At 37.5% G+C, this 17,472-nt stretch overlaps 1 protein-coding gene across 1 annotated transcript in view; it reads left to right on the top strand.

Annotated features, from left to right (window-relative positions):
* Nucleotides 1-17,472, top strand: part of LOC124777260 (rootletin-like) — a 239,025-nt gene that overhangs the window by 177,784 nt on the left and 43,769 nt on the right. The window contains 3 exon segments of the mRNA XM_047252586.1: nucleotides 7,349-7,559; nucleotides 8,613-8,722; nucleotides 12,839-13,015. Of these exon segments, the coding sequence (XP_047108542.1) occupies nucleotides 7,349-7,559; nucleotides 8,613-8,722; nucleotides 12,839-13,015 (498 nt within the window).

Genomic DNA, 17,472 nt, shown 5'->3' with positions numbered 1-17,472 from the left:
GAAGTCTATGATGCTATCCATTACTGATTTATGTACAGCAAATCCTGTACCTAACAATGATGGTATGCCTCTTCTGACAGCAGGTTTCCCTTTGTAGATCCTGTAATTTTCTCTATTGAAATGGTTTTCATCTCTGAAGCGCGTCTCTTGAATGGCAAGAATTTTGATATGAAACTTTTCTAGTATGTCTGTGAGTTGTTTTAGTTTTCCAAGTTTGAAGAGTGTGTTTGTATTGAGAGTGACAATGTAGTGTTTGCGAAGAGATTTTGAAAAGCTCTGATTCTTTTCCTCATGATGTTCCTGGTCCCCCAGAATCTGATGACCAGGAAAATCCAGTGCGTTGACTGGGGCCTGGGGTAGTGGATTCATTTCCTTTTGTTCCACCAAGATCACTTCAAGTTGAGTTTAGTTGCGGTGATCTTTGCAAAAGATCACAATGATTGCAGACTTGATTGTTGAGATCAAGCCATATTTCACAGCCGCATCAACTAGGTGAACAGACTGACTCTGACCACTAATCGCTGGATACCAGAACAGACACTAGGGGATTTCTTGATGTTGTGTGAGAGCTATCGTATTTTGCTCAAGTCCGCCGGCAAGCCGGCGAGGACCCCCCTACCTGCCATCTGGGACGCGCCATGTCGGTGTACCAGCTCTCCGCCTGCTATGACAACGTAGTAGGTTCGTGGATATACAGAAAAAACAGAACACCTTGAGCAACTGGAGATTGGACGTTCAAATTCACAGGACAAGTACATTAATATGTTCTGCAGAAATGATTAGCATTTCAGTCACCTCTGTGCAATGAGCCCTGATATCTTTCTCCATGTGCAATGGCATCAGTGCATATAAGGCGCAAATGGCATCCTGTGGTATCCTGTGGTATAGCCATCCATGCTGCATTAACCTGGTTCCAAAGTCATCTGTGGTGGTTGGCACTGGGTCGCAGTGGTGCATCTGTGTTTTCACCATATCCCACACATTTTCGATTGGTGACAAGTCTGGTGATCTGGCAGGCCAGGGCAAAAAGCTGACATAACTTCAAGAAGGCACGTGTTCATGCAGCAACATGTCTTGCTGAAAAATGACATCTGGCGTGTTGTGCAGAAAGTGTGTGACTGGGAGTCATAGGACGTCATCCGTGTAGGTCACACTTGTCATAGTGACCTGGACATGCACCAACTGTGATTTGTAATTGTATACAGTAGCACCCCACACCGGAAGGCCACGAGTTGGCACTGTATGTGTTGTGCAAATGCAGTCTCTGTGTGCCACTCCCCCTGTCTGCGGTGAATCAGAATGCAGCCATCAGTGATGACGTTCCATACACCATTGCCAACTGGCATGTTTCTGCACATTCGTCAAAGCTAGGCAGAGAAATGGATGGCACGTGTGTAACCCACGCCTAGGGACAGGAAAAAATCGGTGTTGTTATATGACCAAAATCAGTGTTATTTGTTGCACTTTTTGATGTTATTTTCTGGAAAGCTTATTCTGTTGTCAGGTTTCTATTTTTGTCATATTTAACCATTTTTCAATGCTATGTTGAAAATGGAACTGTTCCTAAGATAGGGTGGTCCAAACATGAGACAAGTGTAGAGAAAAATTATTTTAACAAAAAATTTTGACACCAATAATTATTTTAAAACAAATTCCAAAGGTAAAAATGAAAATAATAGTACATTGCAGATATTTTATTGATGACATATTTTGCACTTCTTCATATCATTCTTGAGCTGTGGAGACTACAGAAGCTGGTCTCCGTGGCTCAAGAATGATCTGAAGATGTGCTAGGAGGGTGAAATGCGTCATCAATGAAATATCTGCAACAGAGACTATTATTTCAATTTTTAACATATGTTTACTGTTGCTGTGCTTAGCAAGAATGGTGTGGAGTGATACATATATTTTAAATACTGCAAAAAAAAATATTTATCAGTGAAGTATCCAGCACATTAAAAAGTGTACAAAACTCTCCTTTTTTCAGGTCCACAATCTATTTTTGACACTCAACAATTTTTCTCACCAACTTAAATATTTATGTTAAATGGTTGAAATTTCTTACGGAATAGCAGAAATGAAACTTAGAAGAAAATCTTTTAATGTAAAGAAAAATCTTTGCCTTTGCAGTGCTATTGTTAGTAAGTAAAATGTCTTAGCTTAGCATCTGATTTTTCTGTATGAATATCTCCAAGAAAGCGTGAAGGTAAATATTTACAAAAGATATTTAACTTGGGTTAAAAATAAAACAGAATTTAATTTCTTAATTTTTTTAATGTTGCTTGCAAACATTGTTTATAATATGTTTTAGTAGAAGTGTTGAGTTTTAAATTCTATTTCCCATCAGTAACACAGTATTTTAATACAATAATACTTTATTTTAATGCACTCTTTTTTTCTTCTTCTTCTTCTTCTTCTTCTTCTTCTTCTTCTTTTTTTAACACACATATGTAGAACTGATAGTAAGGCTCATTTATGTGCTGCATTTTCAGCTGTTTTTACCAAGATCTGGACTAATGGGGTAAACACAGACATAACAGAAATCCATCCTTAGACAAAAGAAGCATAGTTCATCCTTACATCAGAGAAGTAAAAATTAGTAAACATTTGAAAAAGTGAGCGTATGCATAGTTTTTTTAAGAAGAATAAGGCAACAAGCTAACAAAGATGGGTCTCCCATGAAAGTCATACAAAACACTGTTAACTTATCGGGAGCATATAAACCATTAATTTCGAATTCTAATGCCCTTTCATCAGTGGTTACTGTAGGCTTCAGCATTTTCACAGAACACACGTGTTCATTGCCAAGTCTAGAATAAGAATACAATGAAAAAAAAAAAAAAAACAGCAGATGATAAAAATGAGTATCCGAATGCAGGAACTGAAACAGCTTCGAAATGATTGAAAAATGCGCCACAAACAAAACATTAGTCAAGTGAAGTGTACCCCACTCCAACTGAGACAGCTATGTGCATGCGTGAATGTGGCAGCTTGACAGCATCAGAGGTTTTTTTTGGCTGCTTTCTCTCTCTGTTTATACACCAAACAACCACATTCCAAGTAGCCAGAAATGGGAATTGGCGCTGCTTCTAAGTCATCTCTGCACAAGCATGGCAAGCTGTCTGGTAACTGCTTAAACGAAACTTATTTCACCGAAATTTGAAAACAATCATATCGATATTAATTAAAATTTTCGTAAGTTAATACAGGCAGAAAAATACGCACTCAGCCTTCAATGCCACATTGCTATTGGTACTGTGCAAAATATTGTTTATGTGCAAGTGTTGGCAAAGAGCATACCTAAAACAGTTGTCCTGCCAATGAATGGTCTCTGTAAACTTAACTAATTGCTTAAACACAAGCATGTACAGTATTAACGTAGTTTGCATTCTATCATACAGTACACTTTTTTCTTTGGTAAGATGATTTGAGAATAGGTTCTCATACGTGAAACCGGTCATCAATTAAACAAAAGTAACTGAATTTGACAACTTTGGCTGTTTTCTACATCAAACTGGTTAACTCAAGTTGCTGTCCTGTTATTAATCCAGCGTGCTGGAAATCCAAAAAGATGAACCTTATAGCTGCTCATTTCCGTCAAAGAAGTTAATGCTGCCCTTTAAGATACCTGCCTCACCAACTATTCGGAACTCATCACATATTCAGAAATAAACACCCAAATATTTATTTCATTCTTCGATCTCTAATCAGACGGAAATGTTAACATCATTTATTGCAGAACATACTTGTATTACACTTTCGGATTTTTTCCTTTACTTTTATTGTAAAAGGTGCTAGCGTCATAAGCTCAATGATTGATGACAGTGTTGGCAGTGTTCGCACCCACCTCCTTCCAAATACTTGCGTTACATTCATAACAAAAGACCCAGGCTGTGTTGACAATGCTACGATGGAAAAAAATATATATTAGCATGCAGTGGGACACAAACTTACATCCATTTGTATCGCAAACCACGAAACTATCCGTTTTGTTATGGCTTACTCATTCGGCTACTGTCTCAAGTCTCAGTGATCTCATTTCTTCAAGCCTTACATCGTTGTTGCATTATTAACCACATTTAATGAGCAGGGTGATGTGTTTGTGATAGATTCTCATTGCACCATTGCTTTGAAATGACATACTGTGGCACATACACTACAAAAGAAAGAAATAATCGAAATTCGCACAGTGGTCATTTGTACACGTTCGCAAAAGTCCATAGTCGAAAGGCCACTAGTGATGTCACGACTGCAAAAAGTAGTGCAATAGTTGAACATGGAACATTTCAACATTTAATATGTCACTGACATAATTAGATTTATGACACTTCTTACGAGGACACAGAAATTTTGTTGAAAAACACCGATTTTCCGTTACTTTCTTAAAAACCGCTGAGTTCGCGTGATTTGCGCAAAAACCACCAAATTCTCATTATTCATCGCATTATCATTTAAACAGATTTTTCCTGTTCCTACCCATGCCATAATAAACAGCAATGGACTGTCACCCCTGATAGTGTACGATGTGTTACACTGTTTCACTAGAGCCAAGGAGGATGCAGATCTGTCCTCCAATGCTATTAGGATGAGGTGTCAAGCTTCTCAGGTGGTGGTCTGGGTGGTACGACCTGATCCATCTCATCATGTTCTACAGCCTTCCGTGAACCATTCTTCACACACGCAGTTCACAGCCAAAACACTTCGTCCCATACGAACAGCAATTTCCCCAAGAGATGCTTCATGTTCTCTCAAACCAATAATGCACCCTCTTTCATACTCCCTGATTTAACAGTACAATTCGCTCATACTGTTGACCTGGAACCCATACGATGCCATGGTTCAAATGCTATTCATTTCTGCAGAATATAATAATGTACCTGTCCTGTGAAAATGAACATCCTATCTCTAGTTGCTCAAGGCGTTCTGTTTTTTTCTGAACATGAGTGTATTTGAGGGAAACCATTTTGTTCATTCACATTATACAAGAAACAAAGAAAATTTTACTCTCCCTACCCACCACCTCAAACTGTATGCCCAGGGACGTCAGTACAGGAGAATGAAAATTTATAATACATTAAAAGGGAGCAAGTTAATGCACATGAATTTAGGTTCTTTCAGGTGAACCTAAATTCATGTGCATTAACTTGCTCCCTTTTAATGTATTATAAATTTTCATTCTCTTCTTTCAGGTGAACCTAAATTCATGTGCATTAACTTGCTCCCTTTTAATGTATTATAAATTTTCATTCTCCTGTACTGACACTGAAATGTTGTTACTCAGTGGATGCATTCATGCAGGACGAATTGGAATATTGAGATTGATACAATGTGTTACATATCCCAAGAAATATCATTATAGCATTATTATTTATTTTAGTGCTCTTATTTATTAGTGTAGAAATCATTGTAACTGTAAGACTGTAAGAGAAAAATAAAAAGTCAAAGTGATAAATAAGTGTTCAGATAGTTTCACCAAAATGGGGCGGGGGGGGGGGGATGTGCAAAAATCAACACTGTGAAATTGACCATACAATAGCAGTTTTTTTTTTTTTTCTTTTTTCTTTTTGTATGAGTAAATCACCTTGGGATGATCAATATTGCCCTCCAGCTCATCACTGTGACTCCGCCAGCTGATGCTGACCATCATATTTATGTCTGCAAGAGACAAATACAAGCTTCTGAAGAAACCTGTATCATTTTAGTATATGATAATGTATTCTCCTGATGGATGCAAATAATGGAATGACTAAAGACCATGTAGTGTAGACATTAACCTTATAGTTCGGTTTACAATGTTGATTTAATAATTTCTCAGTGCATGTTTGACATTTCCAGTAGTTTTTCAGGCCTTATTCTTTTTTAATTTCATAATTTCATTGTTTGCTCATTTCTTATAAGGATCAGTCAAATGAAAACGAGACAGATGGGAAAAAATAAGCAAACTGTTTATTAATTCAAAAATAATCACCATAACTGTTAATACATCTATCCCACTGTGAGACAAGACATTTAATGACTTCATGGAAAAATGTTTTCAGTTGCCTATGGAACCATGACTTTACTCAATTAAGACTCTCCTTGTCCATTGCAAATCAGTGGCCACAAATATCTTTCCAAAAATATCAGGTCTGTATGGAGGCAATGTAAGGGCTTCCCATTGAAACTTCTGCGATTTAGTTGAAACAGTATGTGGACTGGCATTATCCTGCAACAGAATGATGGCATCTGTCAATATTTCTCGGTGTCTGGACTTCATGGCAACCATCAATTTGTGTAAAGTGTCCACTTACTTCTGTGCATTACTTGTAACGCTGTGTTCCAAAAAGTCAATGAGCAGTGGGCCCCTGCAGTCAAAGAAAAAGGTAGTCATGGCTTTCCCAGAGCTGGCATGACTATTGTTTTGAGTACTCTGCAGAAATTTCACTGAGAAGCTCTTACATATCCTCCATACAGTCCTGATTTCTCCCCATATGATTTCCATAGTTTTGGAGTCCAGAAGAAACACATTTATGCCCATCGATTTGCTTCAGACAAAAAGGTGCTTGCCTGGGTACAATCAGGTTTCCATAGCAATGGTGCTCATTTTTTTTTTTTTTTGCGTTGAGAACTAGGGAGGGCTGGGCTGTGGCCTCCCCTTTGCTCCTGGGTATGGGAACCCGCAAACATTTTTCCATACAGGCACTGACCAACTTGCCTCTCAATGGGATAAATATGGTAACACTTATGGTGCGTACTTTTGAAATAATAAACAGTTTACTTACTGTTTTTTCATCTGGCTCATTGTCATTTGATTCCCCTTATAAAATGTGTAATAAAACTATTGACTTATTCTGTGGCCGAAATATTAGGCAGGACATCTTCCCACCTGACTAGACATTTGTTGTGGTTATTGTGCTCACAGTTTGCCAAGTGCATTGTTTACTTGGTAAATCAATCATAAACAGCTATGAAGTATTCTGTAATACTGTAAACCATAGTAATGGTGTATGAGCAGTCCTATATGATCTCAGAAAATACATGTGTTAGATCAAAGAAATTTAATATACTAAATGTGTTTCACACAAACAATCTCTGAAAATGTGACTGCATATTTAGTTTTAATTCATAACACATAATTAACAGACCAAATATAGTGTGTGTGTGTTTGTGTGTGTGTGTGTGTGTGTGTGTGTGTGTGTGTGTGTGGTGTTTTCAGTTTCATCTTGGACTATCATGGCAATGTTTATATGTAAATTTGTTAATCTGGAGCTGAAACTTTGTCTGTTGAAGTTTCTTGTTAAAAAGATTTCTTTCCTGTAAGCTGTTTGGAGTTTTCAGGTCAGTGTATAGACCTTTTTTTAACCTATAGGCCAGACTTGGTGGTGCAGAGGGCAGAGTCAGAGCCCTAGATCAGCAACTAGTACAACTGGAATCTGCTAAGAAAGAAGTGGAGCAGAAGTTAAGCAGTGTTGGATCAACACTACGAAGAATTGCTGGCATACAGATGGATGGAAGTGTCACACTTCCATACAGGTTGCTCAGCCCCTCAAGACGTTGGAGCCCAGTCCGAGCAGGTAAATGTGTTTTGATGTAAGTTTATCTAGTAATTTGATAGCTTCATTATTTACATTCCAGTCTGGTTTTCTAAGACAATTTATAAATTCACCAGATCATTTCCTTCAATTACATAGTAAGCTTGGAGACAGTGGTGAAGAGACTTTATCCAGATTTATATATTCCATGTTTTCCATAGAAAACTTAAGAACAGAAAAAAAACAAGTGTGTCACAGAGAAATGCTCAGAGACCAACTCTAAGACGTTCAAAAGCATTCCTATAAAAATTTAAAAGCATAAATTTTCATATGTTTCTAATAAGAGATGCTCACTGAAACATAAAAAATAGGCTTGTTTACTGTAATGCCTCGAAGTTTTTTGCACAAAAAGATCATCAGTAATGGCCTGTAAACAATAAATCACAGATTGAGGTGCTCATATAGTGGATTGTACAGTGCACTAGCTTACGAGACAGGGAGGTGAGCCAGATCCAGATTGAATTCACACGGTAGATTAATGACCATGGGCTGGTGCATCAGCCAGCATGAGTGTGGATTTTAGGCATTTCCTCACACTCTTGTAGACAAATGCTGGGCTGGTCCCTGTATTCTACCACAGAGAATACAACACACAAGCAGTTAAAATACAGTCACACACACACACACACACACACACACACACACACACACACAAAGTATAAGAAATTCATAGACAGACGGTGCATACATCTTCTGTGCCTTAAGTTAGATTGACAACTGTGATGTCAAAGGATATCTGGTCACAAAGGTAAACAATAAAATAAAATAAAATATTTGCTGACTCCCAAAGAAGTGAACCCTGTACTAGACATAATAAATGCTAAAGAAAAGAAATAATTAGTTACAGATTAATTGTGAACCACTAAAATATGAAAATAATATTGACTGTTTTCAGCCATGAAATATAAACTATCAGATTTTTATTTCTTTTTTCCTACAATTGATTTTGTAAATTATTTGAGCATAATAATTCTTTATAAATCATGTACTGAATATTAACTTGTTATCAGCTTCATTTAATTTATGTTATAATCATTACAGCTCAGGATGCAGATTCACGAGGTGAGGGTGTTATTGATGTTGACCCAGAGCTTGTTAGAAAAGGAGTGCGGTCCCTCATGCATCAAGTTGCTCAAATAGAACGAGAAAGGGTACGTCAAAATTGTACCTCAATTCTTAATATTATGCTTTTTCATCCAATGGAATGTTGAAAGCTTATAGAATGCTTAACTGAGATTCTTCTCGTATGCTTTAATTGGTCATTGTGATAATTTGTGTAACCTTTTGGGTTTATTTTATTAAGGAACTTCTATGTAGTGGAAAAACATGACAGATTGATGGTGGCAACTGAAATAACAATGAAATTCAGACCCTTCCCTTTGTCAGGAAAAAATGAAATGGTGAATCAAACAAACTGAAACTCTTGAAAGGATTTTGAAGTTATTTGTCAATAAATTAAAAGGAAGCATTGGACAAGAAAATACTGAACTGTTTTAATAATAATAATAATAATAATAATAATAATAATATGTACTCCACCTTCTCCACAGTCTTGAAATCAGACAATGCTGGTAATAGTAGTATAATAAGAAAGTTGAAGAAGTAAAAAAAATCACTCACTGTATGGTTGATATACTGAGTGTAGTCTGAATGTACATAGACAAGCTGGAGATTGCCACTAAGCTGTCTGGCAGTTTCCTTCCTTTTATCAAACAGAATAAGATAAACACACGCACATACATATGAACAGCTATGTTGTCTCAGCACTGCAACTAGACTGAGCCCAGTTAGGTTTTAGATTGGAGAAGATGGTCAGGTAAAAAGGGAATTGTTTTGTTATTTGAAAGCAGAGTGTCATGCAGGGAGCACAGAAGGAAACAGAAGTAATTAATGCTCTTCTGCTATATAAGATATTACTTATCATTGTTTTTACTTTCACTTTTTTAAAATCTGATTCTAAGAACAGAGTTTGTGAGTAATGTCTTAAAGATAGCAGCAGAAAAATAATCATAATAATTGGGAGAAGTATTAAGATAATTTTAGATACTTCTTACTCCTGATTTTGTATCTCAGCCTGCAATGGATGCAGATGTATTGACCATGGAGTCAGTTGACCCCTGTTTTTTGCAGCTCCCCAAGGATACTGGTCAATGCACAACAGCAGAATAGGTCCCACACCACAACTGATGTCCAAACAACTAGAGCACTTTTCAAGCAACAGCTATAACCTGCCTTTGTAGTACAGGCTCAACAGCCATATGGAGGTACCATTCTTACAAGGAATGTCAACAACATTATGCCACCGATTCCATTTAGGACTTTGTTTCCTGTCACATCCCCTAGTCTTGCCATATATTGCTGCCAGGAAGTAAGACTGGTTGCAATGCAATTGCAAGGCTCAACAATACTTCACAGACTGAGTCTCTGACTAGAACCACTGGTGTTTCTATGTATGTGTGTGTGTGTGTGTATATATATATATATATCACAAGTTTCCAAAAATGGAAAAATTTCCTCAGAGACTCAGGTGTCGTGTCTCAATTAATTAGCTTAGATTACAGTGAAACTGGCAACAAGGATTGTCACACATAGCATTAGTAGTCATTCTGATGTAATTATTTCATTATTAGGCCATTAGTTATATTACTTCACATGGGACGTAGCGTATTAAAGTTGTTAGACCAGTAACAGCAGCAGTCAGACCTACAGGAAGAGCACCACCAACTACTACTGGCACTGCTCCAGAAGCAACAAGAGCTGATCATGAAAATGCTGTTACACTGGCTCGTCTGTGTCTCACCAAACACCACCACCACTTCACTCACACAATTTCCAACAGTCAACAGCTGTTCAGAAGCCTGGGTTAGATGGTAATCTTCACTGTGGACAGCTTCTTAAGGCTGCGTACTCAGTGAAACTGTTTGCCAAACATTACTAGGTTTGTTGATTATTTGACTGTGTACAGCACTGTTTGTCAAACATAGTGTGTCTGAACAATGGAAAGTCCAGGATGGAATAACAATGATATTATGAAAAATTATAGATTGCTACTCACCACATAGAGGGAACACTGAGTCACAGACAGGCACAATGAAAAGACTGTTATACATTTGAGCTTTGCACTAAAGACCTCCTTCTAATGTAGAAAAGACACACACATTCATGACTCACACAGACATGACTACCGTCTCTGGCTGCTGTGGCTGTACTGCAGACTTCAACTGCACCTGATGGGAGCAGCAATCTAGTGTGGCAGGTAGAGGTAAGGAAGCGGCATGGGGTGATGAGGGGAAGGGATAGAAGGGTAGGTGGAGGGAGGTGTAGCACTGTTTGTGTGAGTATGCAGGGACATATTCAGGACAGGGTAGATGCAGGTGGGGGCTTTGGGGACGGCAGACAAGGAGAGAAGTAGAGAAGGGAGGGAAGACTACTGTGTGCATTGGCAGAATAGAAGGCTGTGTATTGCTGGTGTGGGAGCTGGGAAGGGGATAGGTAGGTAGAGGACAGGGGGTAACAAAGGTTGAGGTCAGGGGGGTTTTGGGGGTCTGACCTCAATATTTGCTAGTCCCTGTCCTCCACCTACCTATTCTCTCCCATGCTCCCACTCCAGCACTACATGGCCTTCTATTCTACCAACACACCCACTAGTATTTTCCCCCGTCTTCCTCCTTCCCTTCCCCCTCCCCAAATCTCCCAACCGCACCTAGCAGCCCTATCTTTTTCCCACCAAGTCCCTACACGCTCCCACAAACATCACTGCATCTTCCCCCCGACACCTACTCTGCTATCCCCTCCCCACGCCTCCTCCTTACACACGCTAGATCGCAAGTTGCAGTCCGCAGTGTGGCCACAGTGCCCATTGACAGCAGAAACGTGTTTGTGAGTTGTGCTTGTGAGAATGTGTAGGTGTTTCCTGCTTTGGATGAAGGCCTTTCTGCAGGAAGCTTAAGTATAAGCAGTCTTTTCGTTGTGCCTGTCCACGATTCTTCTTCTCTCTGTGGTGAGTAGCAATCTATCATTTTCATAATATTGTTGTTAGATTATGTTTGACGTGTTTTGAGAGAAATTTTGATCAGCAGCAGATTTGACAAGATGGTGAATGTTTGTGTTGATATTTTTCTGCACATGTTTACTGAAATATAGTGTTATTACAATTTATCTCGCTGTAATGTAGGTATCCACAATTATGGAAACTATCCTCTGGGAGAAAAAATAGCTTTGGCAGTTATCAAAATGTTAGAGGTGTTGCATCTTTACCATTGATATATTATGCAGGAAGAGGTTAAGAAGAAAGTTGGTGCTCTACCCACAACATAGGAGTGCGAGTGCAATAAAATAAAAATTAAATTAAATAAAACAAAACATTGGAGCTCTCCAGTTATTCCATGGACAGTATACATGTTCCAACATTGTGATATTTTAATGAAGTGTCATTAAAGGACCAAAAGTAAGAAAATAATTTTTTCATATACTTGTGTCTTCTTTTCAGTGTGAGTGCAATGTAACTCCATTATTAAAAGTTTGACTGTCTATTGTTGGAAAGGTGAAGTAATCAACAGGTTCTGAGTGTAATTTTATTTAGCAGATTTACATGGGTATATTTCTCTTTCCATTTCAACCATTCCTTAGACAAGCATCTTGTTTTCTTTTTCTTCCTTACATACAGTGCTAAAGTCAAAGCCAGTAAAACTTTTTCTGCATTGGCAGCCATCATACGTTTCAAAAGTGAGATTAAATTGACAAACTTTGTTGGTAAGAGTACAGATTTGTTTGATGAATTTGTGGATAAAAAGAGCAAATTTGACTAACAAGTTTCATTGTGTACAGGCTCCTTTAAGGTGCAGTGGTCCCGGTAAGTTTCAATTGCTACAGAATTTGCTTCATCGGATGGAGTCAGCCACCTTCACCTTGTACAGATTCGTTGACATTACCACTACTACATTCTGAATGTGTACATTGTGTTCAAGTGAATGCTTTTGTCTTTCCTTTCTTTCTCATCGGTGCAGAAAACAAAGACAGCTGCATTTACAGTTTTATCACCAGAATTACCTAAGAAAACTCCTAGTGGAATAAAATGTGCAATAATAAGTAGAGGGAAACCCTGGCATTGTTGACAGATGATAGCCAAGGAAGTGTGAAACAGTATTCTAAATGTTTATCTACAGTTACTGCGTCTGAGACAGAATTCCATTCTGTTAGGCAGCTGGAAAAAATTGTGGCTATTTTAATTACATATATTGCATTACATATTGCTTGTTTGTGTGTAGGATGATTACAAGACCCAAGTGGGAAGTATGAAGCGCCAGTTGCAAGAGGTTCAAGACCTAAATGCTAAAACAGAAACAAAACTGAGTTCTGCCTTGCAAAGTCTGCGTTCACTACAGGATGAGAAGGGAAGCCTAGAAATGAAGCTTGGACAGAAGCAGACAGCTCTACAAGCTCAGGTAAGTGTGTGACAAATAAAATCGGTTATAAAGTTGTGTTTCAATGGAAGTGACGTACAGATCCAGCCATGTGTAAATCTGTTTTACTAAAAGCTATTGGCATAAAGGCAAGAAAAGTGGATTCCAGTCTCTTTAATTATAGATCCTGCATATAAATTTAATGTCCACGACCACTATACAATGTATTGTCTGTATGCATTGCTTGTCAATACAGTTAGCTCTCCTTCACAATCCATTTACATATAGTGTTCTGTGAAGTGTGCTCTTTTGTATTAAAGAATTACATTACCATGACAGCAGCTTGTGAGTAACATGGAGTGTTTTTGTAACTAGGCAGAACATAAACAGTAGGTGATATGATTTGCTCTAAAGATAGTATGAGAGCTAAAATGAAGAATTAATGATTATAGTTATGGAATATCCTGTCTGTACTTGGAGGAACCACGTATTAAAAATCTTAAATAAACAATATTGATGTTTCACATTAATATTTCTTTAGTAGTTCTTTATGAACCAGCTTTTGGATTTAACCCAATACCAAGCAGATAGTCCACACAACGTCAGTGAAAGTTCATAGCTGTATAAAGATTTTTTATATATCAAATGATAATAATGGCACTACTACTGTGTTGCATGGATAAACTGGTAAATGTGATGAACAGACTGAAAAAAGGGGGTGGGGAAGGCAAAGGGGAGAATGGAGTCTATGCAATGTTTGTGTCGAACAGGTATAACAAACATATTATCTAATGGTGAGAAAAATATTAACTGGTTGCTGCTACTGTAGTGAGGCTGAATAATGAAACTATGTTCATTCATTACAGACCAGGTGATTGGTGTTCATTAATAGCTAGAAGTTCAAATAATGTTAGTTTTCCATCTGTAGTTCCTCTATGGAGAACATGGCATTCAGTATCAAAAGAATGGCTTTCTTTAAGAGCATGTTCAGCAAAGGTGGGATCTTTCTTGTCATTCTCCAGCTCCTTTCATGTCAGTTAGTCTAGTAGTAATAGCCCTGTCTGATTGACCTACAATAATTTGCTACACAGATTGCAGGAAACCCTGTGAATTCCACCCTGTTCTAAAGTTGGAATCTTGTCTGTACTGTTGAACAGAAAGTTGGAAACAGTATTATTTGCATAAAAAGCTTGAGTATATTTTTGGTATTTTTTGGATTTTAGTTAGCTGGCAAGTATCTATCAAGTCCTACGTACGTATAGCATGTGGAAGCAGTTGTTACTGGAGTGGTTCAGCACTTTCTGAGGAGGATACAATAGCTCAGTTATCCTCTGTCTCTTATCTTACTGATTATGTTTTCAATTAGGGTAGCACTATAACCATAGCATTTACCTTAGTAACATGGGAAATATTGGAAAACCCAGGTCAGGATGGCTGGACAGGGAATAAACCCCAGTCTCCCAAATGTCAGTCCAGTACTTTAAGAATGGTGTAGGCACCTTGCTCAGTACGTGATTGGGAGGGGAATCACATATACATAATCTGCATAGTGACTGCAACATGCATAAGAAGTAAGTCATTGAACAAGAAATTTTGAAAATAAAAATACTACTGCTATTTCATTAATTATTTTCAATTAATGTCAAAATCTGATTTGGTTTGTGGTATTGATAGTAAGCGTTGCACCATGGAGCAGAAAGTTTGTGTGTTGTGGGGCGATGGGAATTGGCAGGTCCTGCTGTGTCGTAAAGTGTCACACATCTTTCGGAAACAATCTTTGTACAGCTATGAACTCTTGCTGATAGTTTAATACTAGACAGATAGTTTACAACTATCTGATGATGGCTTAAAAAAACAAAAGCTGGTTCATAACAAACTATTAAATAAATATCGTCATGGAACATCAATACTGTGTATTTAAGTTTTTAATTAATGGTTATTTCATCCAAAATTTCCCACAAATGAGTGATAATATAGAAAACAACTTGATGTATACAATGTTTTCATCTGAAACAAAACTAGTCTTCCCTAGTAACTACAAAAGTGTTGTGATGTTCATAGTATAATTTTCTGAGATGTAAATTTTTAGTAATATATGCCTCCCCATAAAAATGCAAGGGTTAAACTGGTTTTGATTTTCTAGCTACAATTTTGTGATCTTTGTCTTAATTTTCTGGCTGTGCCACAGTTCTTAATCTGAGAAAAAGGACTGTGAAAGAAATTATCTAAAATTATAATACTAAAACAAAGTAAAAAAGATGGAGAACATAGAAATTAAGTACGAAAAGAGACAAAGGCACCAACAACAGAAAATTTAATCTACAAGTGTGTTGTTGGAAGTATTGTGTGATGTGTGTAGACAGTTGATTAAAGAAAACATGTTTTTATTTCATTATTATTCATGTATGGGCCCAATAGGACCGCACGAGGTACAATCAGTCAATGTCACTTTTGATGGTTGGCCTTCTTTTGTGTCCAAATCTGTTTCATCCTATCAGAGTGAAGTCCCTTTCTTTCATCAGACTACAGTGTTCCAGTCTGTTTCCTAATTTTCCTCTGACCAACTTTTCAGTCACATATCTTTTGTCTGAATGTTTTTCTGTCTGTAATGTCTGACTGAGCTATACTAGCTACTTTAAGACACTCCTTAATCGCAGTGATCCATTTAATTGACTCTGCTTTTGCCTTACTTCTGTTTTCGTAGAAATCTACTATTTGTTTTGTCAATCTAGTGGGTGATATTCTTTTAACGATCCCCTAAAACTTAAGTCTTTGTTTTTGTCACCATGTATGTCTGTGTATTCTTGTATTTCCTTATTACTTTTCAGTCCATAAGTTTCACCATCAGTAATTTTGGGGCCTAATAATCTTTCTTTTTTTCTTTTGACATTCTTCTGTATCTCCTCTTTCCATTTAAAATTAAAGTTTCTGCTCCATAAAGACATTCAGGTTTGATTACAGTGCTGTAATACCCAAGTTTACTGAATTTAGAAAGTGGTTTTTTTTTATTATAATATGCTGCCTTTGCAACAGCATTGGTGGTTTCATGCTAAAGGCACTGGTAGTTAAAAAAAGAATGGTGGTTTTGGGCAGAATCCACTGGTACCCAAGCAATTATGAGAACTGGGGATAAAATATTGTTTGGCCAACCAGAGTTAGTGTAGTGTTTCGAGAATTTCAGTGTAAATTCAAGAACCACTCAGTGAGTGTGAGATGATAGAATCCTATGTATTGCGCGTCTCATGTTGGTCTGTGCAGGTTTGAAATTCAGTCGTGAGAAGAATGTAGACGTGGTGGTCGAATGGCAACAACAAGTACTTTTCAGGCGATCCATGGAAGTTTTAGTGAAACTGTACGGAAGAACCATGGAGCTTCTATGTTATTCTGTGCTAATTGTGTCAGTGACCATGGTTATAATAAAGAGAACAGTTGAGAAGGTACTCTTGAGAAAAACTCTTAGTCTGGTTGAAGGGAAGACGTGTATTAAGATCCATGTTGAGAATGGACATAGTGTTAAGCCAACTTTCTCTTATATGTATATTAGTTTGTTTCTGACATTTGGAGACATGAGAGACTTATGAAGCAGTATATATTTATATGAAGAGTGAGATTTGTAATATGTCTGAAGTTCAAATATACGTCATTAGTTGTAGCAAATGAAATTGGTATGTCTACTTATTTTTATTAGTATTAAGAAATTCCTGTACCTAGCAGCATACTTGAGTACTTCGGGAAAGAAGGTGAAAGAGAGTTTTCAGCAGCAGGCTGGCCAGCAAAGGAGTTTGGCCGAACATCTCAAGTAAGTCATCTCATAAAAGAAGTAGAAGTTATATTACTTCACTCTTAAATTGTCGTCCAAAGCCATCAGAATAGACTTTCCAGATTTGCAGAAATCACTTTAAAGCAAATACCAGGATGGTTCTTAGATAAGGGCGTAGCTGTTTTCCTTTCCTATCCTTCTCCAGTCTCAGTATATGTTACGATATCTCTCTAATAATTTCACTGTTGATGGTGCACTGAAATGTAATCTTATTTCCTTAATTACTCCATCAATTCCTGGATGTAAAACAATTTATTGTTGAAAAATTGAGTCCAATGAACACCCCATATGAGCCATAGCTATTTTGCATACTTTCCAGAAACACACTTCATGGATGGAATCTGTTCATTGGTAAAACATTTAACGCTGTGCTTTGTTCTTAAAAGAGACTATGACAAAAAGAGGACATTTTTGTATTGAAGAAACACAATAATTCAATGCCAGAGCAAGGCCTTTTCATCTTGCCTTCATACCTCGTGAATACCTCTGTCACTTGGGTCCTAAGTAACTGCCCCTCCCCTCTTTTTTGCTACATAACCAAATATGTTCATCTTTTTCTGTCTTGGTGAGAGAACCTGTGGTTTAAAAAGCTAGAAATTTTATTTTCTGTATATATATTTCTGTTGGCTGTACTGTGAGCTGTGCTTCCTGAAGGTAAGTTTGGCCAATCCACCCAGCT

The sequence above is a fragment of the Schistocerca piceifrons genome, chromosome 2 (genome assembly GCF_021461385.2).
Source record: "Schistocerca piceifrons isolate TAMUIC-IGC-003096 chromosome 2, iqSchPice1.1, whole genome shotgun sequence".
Taxonomy (NCBI): domain Eukaryota; kingdom Metazoa; phylum Arthropoda; class Insecta; order Orthoptera; family Acrididae; genus Schistocerca; species Schistocerca piceifrons.
This window is presented reverse-complemented; position numbering and strand designations above follow the sequence as displayed.